This window comes from Drosophila innubila (genome assembly GCF_004354385.1).
Source record: "Drosophila innubila isolate TH190305 chromosome 3L unlocalized genomic scaffold, UK_Dinn_1.0 0_D_3L, whole genome shotgun sequence".
Lineage (NCBI taxonomy): Eukaryota > Metazoa > Arthropoda > Insecta > Diptera > Drosophilidae > Drosophila > Drosophila innubila.
The window spans coordinates 23,253,156-23,268,431 of NW_022995376.1; the positions used below are offsets into that span (position 1 = coordinate 23,253,156).

Consider the following 15,276-nt stretch of genomic DNA (forward strand, 5'->3'; position numbering starts at 1 on the left):
GATTTTAACAGATTTGTCCAGCTATTTATAAGTATATTCTTAGGGTAAAAATTCAAATAAGCCAAAAACAATATTTAATTTAGTTATTTAATTTAATTTTCTGACATGTTAATTGACTGTCAAAAATATATAATTATATATATAATTTTAGTAATTAAAATAACTTTCAACTGTCAGCTATGTTAGTAGAACACCTAACTGCAAATTGAAATCATTATTTTCTATAGAGCATCTGACCTACGTCTTGATTTCGAAATTAATTTCTACCTTCCTGCCAACTCTTATTTTTTTCATAGGTCTGGCAACGCCCCTTAGCGTCACGTTCGAAATGGAAGTAATAGCTAGAGAAAAGTACGAGTACTCACATCATCAGGATTTCCGAACGCTGTGCAAATTAGTGTGTCCTGGTCATCGATCTCTCGCCTTTCAATCTCGCAACGCGGGGCAACTGGAGAAATGGAGCAGAAACAAAAGCTTGGCACAATTAGCTATAGACCTGGAGATAGGGATAACCCTACACTTTAAAAGTAAATACATATACTTACACTGCACATCGATAAAGGTTTCCGTGGTGCGATCTCCATGTTTATTGTAGGCACGACATCTATAGATGCCCGTATCATTGCGAGTGACGGGATCATTGATTATTAGGGTGTTGCCTCTGGTTACCGTCTTGTTGGGATACAGCCACTCATAGGTGGGTTCTATAGATGCATAGGCGTATAAACGCATTATAGAAAAGGAATATATTTGTGTAGATGCACAACTGTCAATTTACTTACCCGGATTCGCTTGCGATTTGCATATGACACGCCCAGGAATCTGATGCTCCTGCACATAGACAATGTTCTCCGATACGGTAATGTTTTTGGGTGCGTCTAAAGGGGAAAAAAGACGGAGATGGAGATGGAGATGGAGACTGTCATGATGGAGAAAAAGAAATATGAAATACTCACATTCAATGCTCAAGTAGGTGGTGCTATTTACTGTCGGCCCCACAGCATTTGCCGTCGATATGCACATGTATTTCGCGTTATCCGATTCGATTTCAAATTTTTTATTCGGAAAATTTGACATATTGAAGTGCTGTAATCGGTTTGACAAACGACAAAAAAAAAAAGAGAAAGGAAAATGCGAATATAGAACAAGAAAATATGTCAGCTACATGAATTGGGGATGAATTTTTTGAGACTCGAGCTTTGTCTGTGGTTCTGTCTACAGCTGTGATACGTCTCGTTTACTCCCCCCCCTCCCACATTTTGTCAGACATGTTCAGACCATTCAAATTAATTGGGAATTTATTACTTATTGCATTGTCAGTTATTTGTAAATACGCGTCTTTACAATATGTGACACAAGTGGGTTTAACAGGTAATTGATACGAGTCGATTTGTTGCCTATACTTGATATCTTAATTGGTTGCACATACGCTTAATATGATATACAAGTTAGTAAGTGAAACTGGCAAGTAATTAAACGGAAAATTGTCTGAAGTTTTCTCAAGTTGTGTTTACTAATTGTTGCAGCTAACTTTGAATATCTAGCATTGATTTAGTAGGAGTTGAGACCAGTTATTTATTTGGATTATGCATCCAAACCGAACCGAACTTAATGGAAGAAAAATATTGATTAAATCAGAGTCTTGTTGAAGAGAATAAGCTTTTCATTTTTAAAGAATAGTGGTTGTTTTATTCGAACTAGTTATGAGATAGTTTATTAAGAAATAAAAACCTTTGTTTTTTTTTCTTTTAATTTTGAATTTCCATAAAGTAGGGCTAATATTGCAATCTTAATAAAAACTTTAAATTCTCAAAATATACCAAGAGTGAATGTGACCTGTTTCTTAGTTGATGTATCTATTCTTTAGCTAACAACGAACACGTCCTTTATTCAAATTTTAGTTTTTATGTGAGATCTTTCATCCTTAATTTTGTTAGCTCAATTGCTTCTGTGTTCACCTTGAAATTAGTTCCGATTGCACAGAATATAAATTTAAATAGGCAACCCTAATATGGCAATCCTTTCAACAGTTATTCTGCATGACCTTGAGCTTATGCCAACAATGAATGGCAAATCAAGTGTCAAGGGAAATTTATAGATTGGTTGACTGCTTGACTGCATCAATTGGTAGGGTGGGTAGGTTGAAGCGTTTACTTACCAGAACGGAGAGCATGCTCTCAAAATCACCAGTGGCCGGTGAGGCGTCCATATACTTCTCCTTGACAAAGTAACGCGAATCACTCTTGTCAATTGGAACGCCATCCTTCAGCCAGGCGATCTCACAGCGCGGCACACACTCGATGCGGCAGGTGAGATTAAAGTTGGAAACGGAGTGAAGGACACCCGTATAGGGTTGCATATTCTTGATGAAAAATGGCGGGGCATGCACTTCCAAATTGACAGTGGCCATTACACCCTTGCCTCCCTCGTTGTATGCATAGCAGGAGTAGTTGGTACGACTGTCCAATCCGACGGGTTCCACAGTCCATTCCTTGGTGACAATGTCCTGGAGGGGACCACGCCCACCGCGCATCCATCGATATCTGTTGGGTTGCGACACAGTTTGAGCCACCGACATGAATTCACCCATTTTGCGGTACAGTGCATAGGATGCGGATGCGGATGCAGAAGCGGATGCAGAAGCGGATGTGGATGCGGATGCGAATGAATTGTGATATTGTTGTCCATGGCCCGTGTAGAGAGTTAAGATTTGTGATTGTGGCGTGAAAGTGGTGAGCGTGAGCAATGTACAAAGGGAATGATTCAAATGTAAATCGATTAGAGCATGCGTTTCTTTAATTTCATGAGCTGAACGGGTTGTACTAATGCTGGACAATCTGGATAAGGTGGCCAATGTGGATGATATGTGTGGATGTGTGGGATCAAGCAAATGTTGTTCTTGTTCTTGTAATTGTGATTGTGATTGTTTATCTCGCAGCTCTTGTTGCTTTTGCAGGAGCAACGCCTCAATGGCGGCATCTGCCTCATGTGGTTGCAACGCTTGTACCGTGTGGTATGCAACTTGTGGTGTTTGTTCTGTGTGGTATGAAATGTTGTTTTGGTTGGCTTGTGAGTCTACAAACCTATTGGATTCGGGATAACCCGGATCATCCACAGAGCAATAAAAGATCACGCTCTTCTTCTTAATGGCAATGGGTGGAAAGTGTGAAAGTGTTGCAGGTCCTGGTTCATAGTGCACCTGTAAGGACACAGAGATGCAGTCAGCTCAAATAAAATATAGTTTAAATTATCCTTTACCATTAGTTCCTTGTCTTCGCTGCGTTCTCCCCAGCCGGCTGCATTGTAGCCCTGGCAGGAATAGTTGTAGAAAAAGCCGCGACCAATGCTCTCCAAAAGCAGCTTACTAGGATCAATGTGACACAAGTCCTCCTGCGCAGGAAAGAGACAGAGAGTAGCATTACAGAGAGTGGGGAGGAAAGAGAGGGAGTGCGGAGCTTACTCTTGTCTCATAGCAATCAGGCAGTTCTTTGAGCAGCGTGGAGTTCGCATACCAACGCACTTTGGTCAACACCGAAGGATTCGCATCTACAATATTACACATAAGGGTAACATTCGACTCATCGCTCTCCTTGACGGGTCCCTCGGGAAGCATCTGCACCTCCACAATGGGCACATCTATAAAATAGTTGAATTGGTATATAACAAATTTCATTGTATAAATTTTATTTACACTTTCATTAAATAAACTATACGAATATTTTAAATTTATCTAAATATTTGGCTTTAACTGTATTAGTTCCGAGCTGGGAAAAGTGATTACATTTTTATTTTTACCAGAGATTTTAATACTATTTTTTATAATTTTTGTTTTATTTTCAACCATCACTAGTGCCGTTTCAACAATTGAACTTAGTAGATATTATGAAAATGATGAAAATTCTAGTTTTCATATTGAATTCCAACACAATTAAATAATTAGTTGGATGTCTCCCAACAACAACATTTTTGACTGAAATTGTCAACAAGCAAACACATCATAAAACCACTAAATTATTAAATAATTAAATCATTATCATACCATATATAACATTTTATCAAAAAATTTGGAAATTTAATATTCGATTTTAAATAATCTTTGCATAAAATTTCGGAAGTATTTAGATTGAAATTTAAAATCTTAAATATTATTTAAGTTTTCATATTTTTGTTTTTATATTTTTAGCTTTTCTCTTTATTTAAATGTTAATTTCATCTCAATTGTAATTAAGTGTAAATGTTAACTACATTTAAAATAGTGTTAAATAAATAAAACTAAAATCAATATATTTGATTCACTTACAGTGTACATCGAGATCGATTTGCTGCTCTGATATTCCCTTGCCAATGGAATTGGATAGTTGGCAAGTATAGTTTCCGATATCGTCCTTATTGGTGGACTTGATGACAAGTGCCACATTCTCTGAATTACCGCCCTCATAGTGATCCGTATCATTGACATTTACGATGTCGCCATTGCGATACCTGCAAAAAGGGAAACAAAGGATGTCAAATTAGTTGGTTTATTTGTCTGTGTTAAGCCGTTGCGTGGCATAATTTAAGTAGCTTTGTCTAGTTAGTTTAGGAGCACTATCTACTCTAATTTATACATACATTTATGATGCAACACATACAAAGAGATAGAGAGAGGGGGCGTTAAAAAGGAACAGAGAGGGTAGAGAGGGATTTTCTCTTGTTGCTATTTAAAATTTATAGGCACGTTTCCTAGTTGTTTTTGTTTTCATAACAACATAACATACATACACTACATAACATGGGTCGCACAGAGGGTGATAGTAAGTGGGAGAGAGAGGGACAGAGAGAGGGAGAGATGTCATTGAATCTCGGCTACTTTTCACTCGCAGCCATAGACAACAAACGACGAGGACTAACATACAAAATTATGTCAAATGCTCTTTGTACTTGACTTCGCATTGCTTCACTTACTTATTTACGGCTTTGCCTGTTGTTACATCTGCATGTCCTCTCTCTCTCTCTAGCTCTCTCTTCACTCTCACTCCTCCTGTCATTTACGCTTTTGCAAAAGCTTATACTTTTAACTGTACTCAACTATCATTCATTTTGCATTAGATTGTTTGACAAGCTTTTTGCAAAAGTGTTTCTGTCTCTTTCTTGCATTTTATCTCTCTCTCCTTCTCACTCTATCTTTTTATACACTTAATCTATGCATCTAACTATGCTTGTTTTAAAGTTCTGAAATCCACTAACGAATGCTTCACAATTGACAAAAAAAAGATGAAGAGTAAACAACTTGAACTGAAAGCTTGTATTAAATACTTGAATCAGATGTTATGGTTGTTTGATGGATAGTAGCAATTAAAAATTAAACTGCAAACCAATTGAGAATTAAACTTGTTTTAATACACAACAATTAAAACAAATCTCGTTTAATATATAGACAGATTTTTAAGGACTCGTCGTTTGGTACTGATCAAATATAAATAGGCTTACATGATAGAAATTGTCTCTGTTACATACGTTTGACTGTAGCTAATACACTCAAGACTCAATAGGGAACAGGACATAACAATAGCAGCCACAGACAATGGAGATACTTTGATACTTTCAGCTTGCTTCGATTTATTATTCTCTCTCTTTTTTCGCAGTGGCATTAAAGCAATTTTACACACACTTCTGTCTCAAGCACACGTGTGTTGTGGCTGTCTGTGTTTGTGAGTGTGTATAAAAAAAGCATTGCATACTTTACAGCGACAGGCGCCATAAATGGAAATTATATTGTTCTCAGCACAGAGGCTGCAACACAGTAAGGTTTCTGTTGCAGTTTCACTTACACACACATACACTCACACACATACAGGGCTCAATACAAATTTAAATTGATTTACAATAACAGACAAACGATATCACAAAAACAAAAGCAACAATAGCCATAGTACAACGTCACACACAAAAAACAATTTTCATAGCGAATATTTTCGATTTTCACGATTTTTCTCACATTTCAGCTTGTGATTGATATTACAGATATTTTTTTTTTTTTTTTGGGTTTAAAAAAAATTGCAATATTGCAGCCTCGTTAATTTAATGAGCGCACAAATCCTGCACATCATCATCATCATCATCGTGATTCTGGCCAAGCTTAATTAATTTTATTTATCAAAAGTATTTTTTAACCAAAAAGCTAACAAGAGTCGCTTCCAATTCATGGACTTCCTTGCTCTCTCTTCCTCTCCTACTCCCTTGCTTCCTTCCCCCGCCCTTCGTTTCTCCTTCCAGCACTTCCGACTTCTCTGCCATTTGTCCAGGCTGAAGTCTTGTGCGGAAATGTGTGTCCAGTCAAACCGGAAATGCCCTTAATGGCTAACGGAAAAAGTATTGAAATTATTTTTACATCTCGACAGCAGCTTTCCCTTCTCCTGTCCCCTTACATCACATACGAGTATGCCTACAGGCTCTCAAGCAGCTCATTAATTACTCATGTGTGAGTGTGTGTGTGTGTGTGTGCTAGTGTGTGTGCACAACAACAACTTCGAGGCAGACATTTTTAATTGGTTCGCAAGAAACTTCGGGCAAAACTCCGCCTTTGTCGTCAACAAGCCGTAAAGTCAACGACGTTCACTTTTTTTTCATCTTGTGACTGAGGCAAATTTGTGGTTTATTGCCCGACCGTCGCTTAAATAATTCAACAATTACAATTACTTTTGTGGTGATTTATAAATTATGTGCTAGACGATGTATGCGTGTGTATGTGAGCGTGTGTGTGTGTGGAGAATGGGCTTCTGTCTTTGGGGATTGTTTGTTTTATCATTGAATGCCTGTTTCGACTTGTTAAGGGTTGCTCTTCCATTGTTATTTGCCATTGTCTTTGTTTCGGGGGAAGTTGCCTTTATATGTATTGGAGGCAGACACAAATACACGTACTCCCCCCGCTACCACCCCTTCAGCTCACGATATTGCCTCTTGTTTTCCGTTCGCAACAAATTAAGATTAATTTTATGTAAATATTTCATGCTGACTGCGCTGTGAGGTAAGTAAAATGCTCGTACAATGGTTGAATGCATAAAAGCGATTTAATCTCTAATATCAAATCATTATTTGAGATAGCAATTGAATTATATTACGTGAGAACGCATTTTAATGAATCATCGCTAATAAATATTAACAGAAATAGCAATTCTGCTTAAAGTTAACTGAAGTTGATGGTATAACAAATATAATTGGACAGTGTTTGACTTGAATAAAGTATTTGTACTTAAGAGTACCTAAAACAGTAATTAACAGATAGTTTCTAATAATAATTCCTGAAATAGCAACAATCAGTTAACAATTGAGCATTTATTAAATTAAAAGTTTAATCAAAAGTTGAAGCAAATAGCAGAAAACAATAGCAATCTGTTAATTATATATGCAATAATACTTAAACGTGTAAACGCCATAAATGCAATTAATTTATAAATTGTTGATGCCAAGCGATTGCCACTTTCAAATATTCTGTGCCCCAAAATATATGCTACAAAAATGCACACAAGCTGCAAACGTAAATTCCGCTTTCTGAACTCAATGCACAAGCTTTTTACTTTTTAGACACAGGCAAAGACTCATATAGAGAAAGAGGGAGAGAGAGACAGAGGGAGAGGAAGGAAAATGTGTGGCAGACAGGCGTAATGAAATGCCTGCTAAATAAATTTTCTGTGTCACTTTTGTGTGTGCATTTAATTTCTCAGTTGGCATTAGCAAAAAACGTGGAAAAGCGGCAACGCGGCAAAGAGAGAAAACTGTGAAAATGTGGAAAAGGCTTGTAAAATGAAACCACTTGACATACTGACTGTTTGTTGGTCTCTCTGTGTATGTTTGTTGTGTCATCTTCATTCATCATATTCGCGAGTTGCAGCGAATGTTGCTGTTATTGTTGTGTAATTAGAAATTCCGCCTACTCCTATCTCCACCCAGGGGGAGTCGTATTGCATTTTCATGCACTATTTGTTAGAAGTAGCTTCAACATTTTTCAACAGAATTCTGACAGATTACACAACTTTAATTGGCTTTAGCTTAAAATAAATTCGACGTTTTTATAAACTGGCATTTTTTTTGCGAAATACTGAAATAGTGCGGTTTGTATTGTTGGATAGATCAGAGCTTCCTGAAATGTATCCCTTACATTGCATCTATTCAACACACACACACATACACACACACACACACAAGCAATTCGGCCTTAAACCACTGCCAAATGAATGTTGCGCATACGCCACGTGCCCCACGCAGAGGCATCAATTTCAATGGCAGCGAGCTAAATCTGTGGATGGATTTGCGACTCCAATTTTCATTTTGTGCGTCAGTGGCGAGTGCAACGACTATTCGTTGTATTCGCTGCCAAAAATATTCTTTGTTCCGCTGAATTTTGGCCATGTTTGTTAGACACAACTATCCACACTCTCACATTCTCACAGCGCTTCTCGCGGGGCAGAGTACAGTCAGGTTTGTTAGTTGGATAGTTGGTTTCCATGTCAGCGATGATTTTGCATTATGCGCACTTTCTGGTCGCGTGTCATTGTGCAATTTTGTGTGTGAGTTGCAGTTGCACTCGATGGATTAACTCTTGTTTTTCTTTGCCACAGTGAAACCTACACTGAGCAGAAATTAATGATACATACGAGTATAAACTTAGGCTGAAGAATATTACTACTGCACTACAGAACTAACAGAAGGTCAAGGTTTTTAAATCAAATGAAATCTTTTAAAAATTTTAAGTAGTTATAATTATAACTTAAGCTATTGACTCTTTTAATTTTATAAAAAAGTCGCAGCTTTCATAAGAATGGATGCAAACAAAAGCACTTATTTTTTAAATTACCAAAAACCTATAAAAATCATTTGATATGGTTAAAAAAAAATTAGTTTTTTATTAGCAAAGCATAGTTTTTACGGTAATTAATACCCAAGGAATTTAACTACTTTGCCAAATAATATTTCTCCCATAAAAGTGAATATCTGCCTATTTAACTCTTAAAAAATAAAATTATTATGTCAAATTATTAAACTATATTGCCAAAAATATTTTTTTTTAATGTTTATTAATTAAAAACAATCTGAACTTAGTAACAAAGTATACTGTAACCTGATAGTTTCCTTTTAAGCTGACTTTCCATTGACTTTCTTTTAAATTGCTTATTTGTTTCATGTTGTTAGACCGCGTACTTAAAAAAAGTACAGGGGTCTATTAATTTTTTAATTCGAAAGCTTTAAGCTCGATTGAAAGCTCACTTAACTGCTATATCTCACTGTTTGATTGGTTAACACGTAGTTCCATTTGAATATTGCTACAATTTGTGAAATTCAACGAAATTTCTCGCTGTTTATCTGACACGCCACATGCAACAGCCTATAACTTGAGCCCAGTGGCAACAGAAATTTCTAGTTACATTCCATTCGCAATTGCAATCGCATTCGAGTTTGTTTTGATTTGCAGCAGATAAATGCATCCTCGCTATTGGAGAAGCCCTTGCAATGGAACATGGCCAGGGAGAGGGGTGAAGAGAGGCAGTGTGTGTGTGTGTGTGTGTGTGTAAACAGAATGTGCACCCAAATTCACGCACTTTGCTGTTGCTTCTCGTGTTGCGTAGATTTCAACTCTTGTTGTCTATTTACTTTTGTATTTGTTTTTAATTAGATTTTTGTTTACTGTGGAAATTTTAGTTTAATTGAGTTCTGCCGGCGCGCCGTTCTGTCGTCCCTGTTCCCTACCTGGCTTCAAAGTCACACTGAATGCCATTCAGCCTCAGGTCTAGCTTCTCTCCCCCCCACTCCCCCTCGTTGCCCCATCCTGAGTCCCATCCTGATGCCCATCCTGATGCCTGGCACCTTTGCCCAGGCGCCAACGCAATACAACAAAGCACGCGTCAGTTTTCGCCTCGGGACTGTAGCTATCTCTCTCACACACTGTGCACCAGTTTCTCTTTCTGTCACGCACTTTCTATTACCATCTCTGTCACATGTGCAGGGTAGATTTAAAAGCAATTTAAATTCGTTTGCATTTCGCTTTTGACTTTTGCATTTTCGGTCGCATTTTGTTGATCCGCCTCCCCCTCGTTTAACCTCTCTTTGAACTCCTTCTTCCTCTTACTTTATATCATGCTAGTTTTTGGATTTAAGCACTTACCAAACGACCTGTGTGAGCGAGGCAGGATTCGCCACGTATTCACAATTGAGCAGCACAATTTCACTGGTGTTTGTGACCATTTCCGGTGGACTGACCTTGACAACGGGCGGATCTGTTAAAAAAAAGGCCATTAGTCAATTGAGAAGAAAACCAAGCCAGATATCACTGGAAATAATATATGTATCTTAATTTATGTCATATTATTCCAGTAGTTATAAGAGTTTAAATATTCAGGTTATTTTCTGAAAACTTTATATTTATATTATGTTTCGAATATATAAGCTTAGTTTGAATAATGCAACTCTAATCCCCTTCCTTGAAATACTGCTGTTCTTTGCTTCCCCCTTATCCATGTCCATTTTATATATGACATGACATCTTTAAGTACTTACACATCACTTCCAAAGTTAGAAACGAGGCCATTGGCTTCTCTCGATTAATTTGCAGCACAATATTCTCAGCCTCACAGCGAAAGACGCGATCGTTTTCAAAACGTGTTGCATTAAAAATCAACTCCGACTGTGTGTGATAGGTGCCATCCGCTTTTTCAAACTAAAAATGTAAAATATAACAATAAAATATAAATAAATAGACAGTACTCTCAAATTAACTTACAGCCCTGGTGCGTATCTCAGTTATTTCGTTCTCCTCGGGACTTATAATTGCGGTTGTATTATACCAGGTAAGGTTAACTGCGGGACGTGCGCCGTGTATCTGTGAAATGTGAGAAAAAAGAAAAGAATAAATGCAAACAAATGTTATTTATATTTATGTAAACAACTGACAACTTGTCAAACGGCCAATGGGGCGTATACGTTATGTGCAGGGGGAGAGAGGCACAAAGCGCGAGCTCTCAGCAATTGCCATTAAATTTCCATTAGCTGACAAGTGCACATATTCATATTTCCATTAGGCAACAGTTTTACCTGCCAACCAGGCCAAAGACTCAACACAGGCCAAGAAACTAGGCAGTAAAACAATTGCATAAAATTCCATTAAACATAATACGCAATCAATAGACAATTTTGCATAATTTCAGAGTGCACACAAGGAAAGTCCTGTGCTCCAAAGTGCTGCTAAACTGCTGCCAATTGAGCACTTTTCCATTAAAATGCAATGGCAACTCGCAAGTAGCACAAGGCAAAGACTGAGTCAGAGTCAGAGTTCGAGTCAGAAGTAAAGAGGTGAAGAGGTGAAAAGGCCTAGGCAAATAACAAGGCATTGTCGTAGACTCATGGCTCAGAATGTTGCAGGACATAGCCAGAACAAAGCTCTAGCTCGCCACACACATGTCCTCGACGACGACGACGACGACGACGAAAAATCGCAAAATAATTGACAGTTAATTATTGTCAATTACTCGGACTCCAACGACAAGGACAACGATAAACGACAACGAACACTAAAAACTGCCTGATGCACAGTGCTGCCGAGTTATGGAGCTAAGTGTAAGCGTTAACTAGAATATAATAGAATATATTTGAAGAGTTTACTAATTAACAAATTTCTAGAAAAATAAACAAGCAAAATCTACAACTTAAAAGAGTATGAGTTGTATCTATAAATTAGACACACTTATTTTCTATTTAAACATATATTACATAGATGAGATGTGATGGATTTAACCAACAGTAAATAAAACGTTCTTCAACATAAAATTTATATGAAACATTCATTATCCATTTTATCCACGTGTGTTTGAAATTTTCAAATATTCCCACAACTAACTTAATCAAAGGAAATTAATTAAAGAACTTAAGCTGTGTCTTGACTCTTATTTACCATAATATTTTGTATATTTAATATTGTTAATAGTTTTTCAGTTGCAAATATTTTTTGATGCACTGTAAGGCATTTACTTTTCCATCCGTTCATATGTGCAGCTCTCTCCCCCTTATCCCTTATTGAATACAGAGTTGGGTTCAGGCAATACTTACGTCACATGTTAGCACCACTTTGCTGCCCTGCACCGTATGATGTTCCACTCCATTGATGTCTATGCTCGTGGGTCGCACTGTGAAAATGTTAAAAAGAGAGCAGAGAAATTGGGTGGCTGTTAGAAAATTGCTTAAAATGCTTGACTTGTAATTGGCTTTTGTGTGTGGGGCAATGTCTACAGTTCGTTTTCCATTATATTCCACTTTTTTATTTTCCCTTAAGATTTTTTTTCTTCTACCATAATATTAAACATTAATAATGGCAATTTGCATGCGAAGAACTTAGCCTACTATGGATTGGTGGAAGTTGCAGATTGTTGGAGAAAGGGACCATCAATCAATTTGTTGTGCCCACTTTGTAAATGAAAAACTTGGCTTAGTTGCTCAGTTTTATGTTACATTTAATGACGTTCATTAATTGCCTCAACAAAAATGTCAAATCATTCGTCAATCGAAAGAGCAAGAGGCAAAAAAGGACACGAAAAGCGAATTGGAAAAAAAGGAACCAAGTAAGAGGGGAAAATGTTACTCGATATTGTCAGCTTTTAATTAGAGAAAATTTATTTGCATGACTTTCGCAAAAGGCCCTTGAATTGGCCTCGTGGAATTGTAGTGCTTGTAATTAGAATGGTTCGTTTTAAAATTGCCAGGGTTGCCGCCTCTCTGCGGGTTAATGAACCCGAAACATGTCAGAATGTCGCGTCAATTTCGATTTTATTCCTTTTGTATATTATTTGTTGAAAATTTATCAAGCTTTTTAATTTATGTTGATTAAAGCAATGTAAGAGCGTAAGAGCGTTTTTTTTCGGATTTAAGACTTTGGATTTCTCCTCAAATTTACATTTTGCAAAAAAAAAAATAGATATTTTATATTAATTTAAAAATATATTGATACATTAACATATTGATTAAAATTAAAATTTTGAAATATTCTAATAAATTAATCATATATTTATTATTTTCCATCCATTTGCTTAAAGAATGAGGCTGATAAATAAACATAATTTGTGTTTGTATGTAATCTTACTTAAAGCCAAGTGAATGTTTTTCTATTTTATAAATTTCATTAGAGCACGCTCGTCTTTGGCCTTTTAGGTATTCTAAAGTTCAAAACAAAGTCGTAAAAAAGCAAACCCTTTTTAGATCCCTTAGACAGTCATATAACTAAGCACACCTACATAAATAAGTCGTATTCTATAACTGACTCATGGCTGTCTTTTATGATGATAGGCCGTTGAGTCATAGCAAAGGGAGGATAAGATAGGAACCTAATAACAATAGATAATGTTTAAAGTCTGGAATGAATGGAATGATGACTCACCTTGCAAATCGACGCTAAATTTGGTAGAAATTGCATTTTTAATCGCCGCCGATTCGACACGACATTCAAGATCCTGTGCCAGATCGTCACGGGACAATGGCCAATCCAATTCGAGTGTCGACGTATAGAGACCATCATTCAGATCATGAGTGGCCGAATCTGTAAAGTCAAATGAGAATTTATTATTAAGTGGCAAGACAATTATAATTTGTATATATTGCTGGCGTCTGCCCAAGTCATCATCATCATCATCCACCTGTTTCCTAATTACAAGCAATTATGATAAGCAAAAGGCTTTTAAAATCAAAATAAATAAAATTCCGCATGGAATCTGATTCAGAATCAGAATTTGTTGGGGCCCCGGTCCTTTTCTGCATACCAGACACACAAGGGTTGCTAAACCGCAGACCGACGCCAATTAGAGGGCTTTACAATAACAACCAGAAGTTGAAAATGGAAACAAAAAAAAAACAAAACAAAACGGAAATGCCAAAAAAAATGAGGAAAATCAAGTAAATGTTGTTGGCGCCTTCTAGTTCTCGTGTTGTTGCCTTTCATTGTAAATTGTTCAGGGGATTTTCAGGGAATAAAAAAAATCACTTTAAGTGCTTTTCAAGGCCAACCAAAAAGGTAAACCAAAAATTTCTGAAATATTTCAAGTGCTTTTTTTCTGGATTCAATTCTGGTTTTTCGGCTAATGTAATGGCTGCTCTTCTGGACTTTTAAAAATAGAAATCAATTAATTTGCTTCGTGGTTTGATGCGTGTTCCTTCGGGTTAAGCCCCCAGTTGTGGCGTCAGTTAAGGGAGGCTCTAAAAATTTAATGAAAATCGCCTCTAAGTTTATTTTTATGCTTTACAATAAAAGGGCATAACATTTTATGGGCTGCTGCTGAGGGCATTTGCCTATTCCGGCACCAGTCTGAGCCCAAGAAAAAAAGTGAAGCTGACACTGATAAGAAAGCCAAATCCTTCCGTGGCCTGGACCTGGCTTTATGACCCCGGTCGTCAGTCACTGCATAAACTTTGTGGCGCATCGTAAACCCGGCTCGACTCGACTCGAATCGCCTCTCAATTCGCTGCCCTCTCCCTGAGTTACATTCCATGGGCTTACGTGTGTATCTCAAATTGGCTGCTTAGCTGTGTCTCCCTCCCGCTTGTTCCCTGTCCATTCTTATACTCTCTGTTTGGGGGAATCAATAAACGCGCTTCAGCAGATTTTATGACGAGAAACCTTTATGCGTTGTTCCTCCACCTTGGATCATAGTTGGGGTTATACTCACATGATACAATTCGCCTGGTGCCTCGATACCAGCCCACATCGGGTTGGGGGCGTGTGTTCTTCACCATGCAGGTCGCCTTGAGGTTCTGCCGCTCCTGCATCGGTCCCACGATGCTGCCATTCTCAATGCGGTCGCCTTTAGCGTCCAAAATCACAACCTCTGTGGGTGGCACTGTTTCGTCCAATCGATCCAAACGACATTTCGTGATGTTGTATGTGTGTGTTTGTGTGTTTAGTTGGATGTGTTGGTGTTCGTGTGTGTGTGTGTGTGCGTAGTTCAATTTTTTTTTTTTTTTTTTTTTTTTGCATTTTTACATTGTTTTTTTCGGGAGGTAAAAATGTTGAATTTGTGTTTTTTAATAAATCATATTTGATTTTTGCGTTGTATATAAATTATTATTGGCCAAAAATTGGAAATAATAAAACAATTAAGAGCAATAAATTTATAAATTAAAATGGATAAAATGTATGAAATTTGTAAACTAACTGGTAAAAACAAATATCGTAATGAATCAATTAAAATGCGAGTTGAATGAGCAGATATTAAAGCCGTAAATTATTTGTATATGAAAATTAACAATAACTGTTAAGGCGCTGTT

At 37.1% G+C, this 15,276-nt stretch overlaps 1 protein-coding gene across 1 annotated transcript in view; it reads right to left on the reverse strand.

The window, feature by feature from the left end:
* The window catches only part of LOC117788511, a 69,401-nt gene that overhangs the window by 18,671 nt on the left and 35,454 nt on the right, over positions 1–15,276 (reverse strand). Inside the window, exons 4-18 of the mRNA XM_034627294.1 lie at positions 14,679–14,849; positions 13,397–13,555; positions 12,076–12,152; positions 10,754–10,852; positions 10,531–10,690; positions 10,139–10,250; positions 4,301–4,482; positions 3,461–3,636; positions 3,259–3,390; positions 3,084–3,199; positions 2,159–2,543; positions 957–1,086; positions 783–878; positions 546–704; positions 366–448 (exon numbers count right to left, since the gene is read on the reverse strand). Coding sequence (XP_034483185.1) covers positions 366–448; positions 546–704; positions 783–878; positions 957–1,086; positions 2,159–2,543; positions 3,084–3,199; positions 3,259–3,390; positions 3,461–3,636; positions 4,301–4,482; positions 10,139–10,250; positions 10,531–10,690; positions 10,754–10,852; positions 12,076–12,152; positions 13,397–13,555; positions 14,679–14,849 — 2,237 coding nt within the window. The remainder of the gene's footprint in view (positions 1–365; positions 449–545; positions 705–782; positions 879–956; positions 1,087–2,158; positions 2,544–3,083; positions 3,200–3,258; positions 3,391–3,460; positions 3,637–4,300; positions 4,483–10,138; positions 10,251–10,530; positions 10,691–10,753; positions 10,853–12,075; positions 12,153–13,396; positions 13,556–14,678; positions 14,850–15,276) is intronic.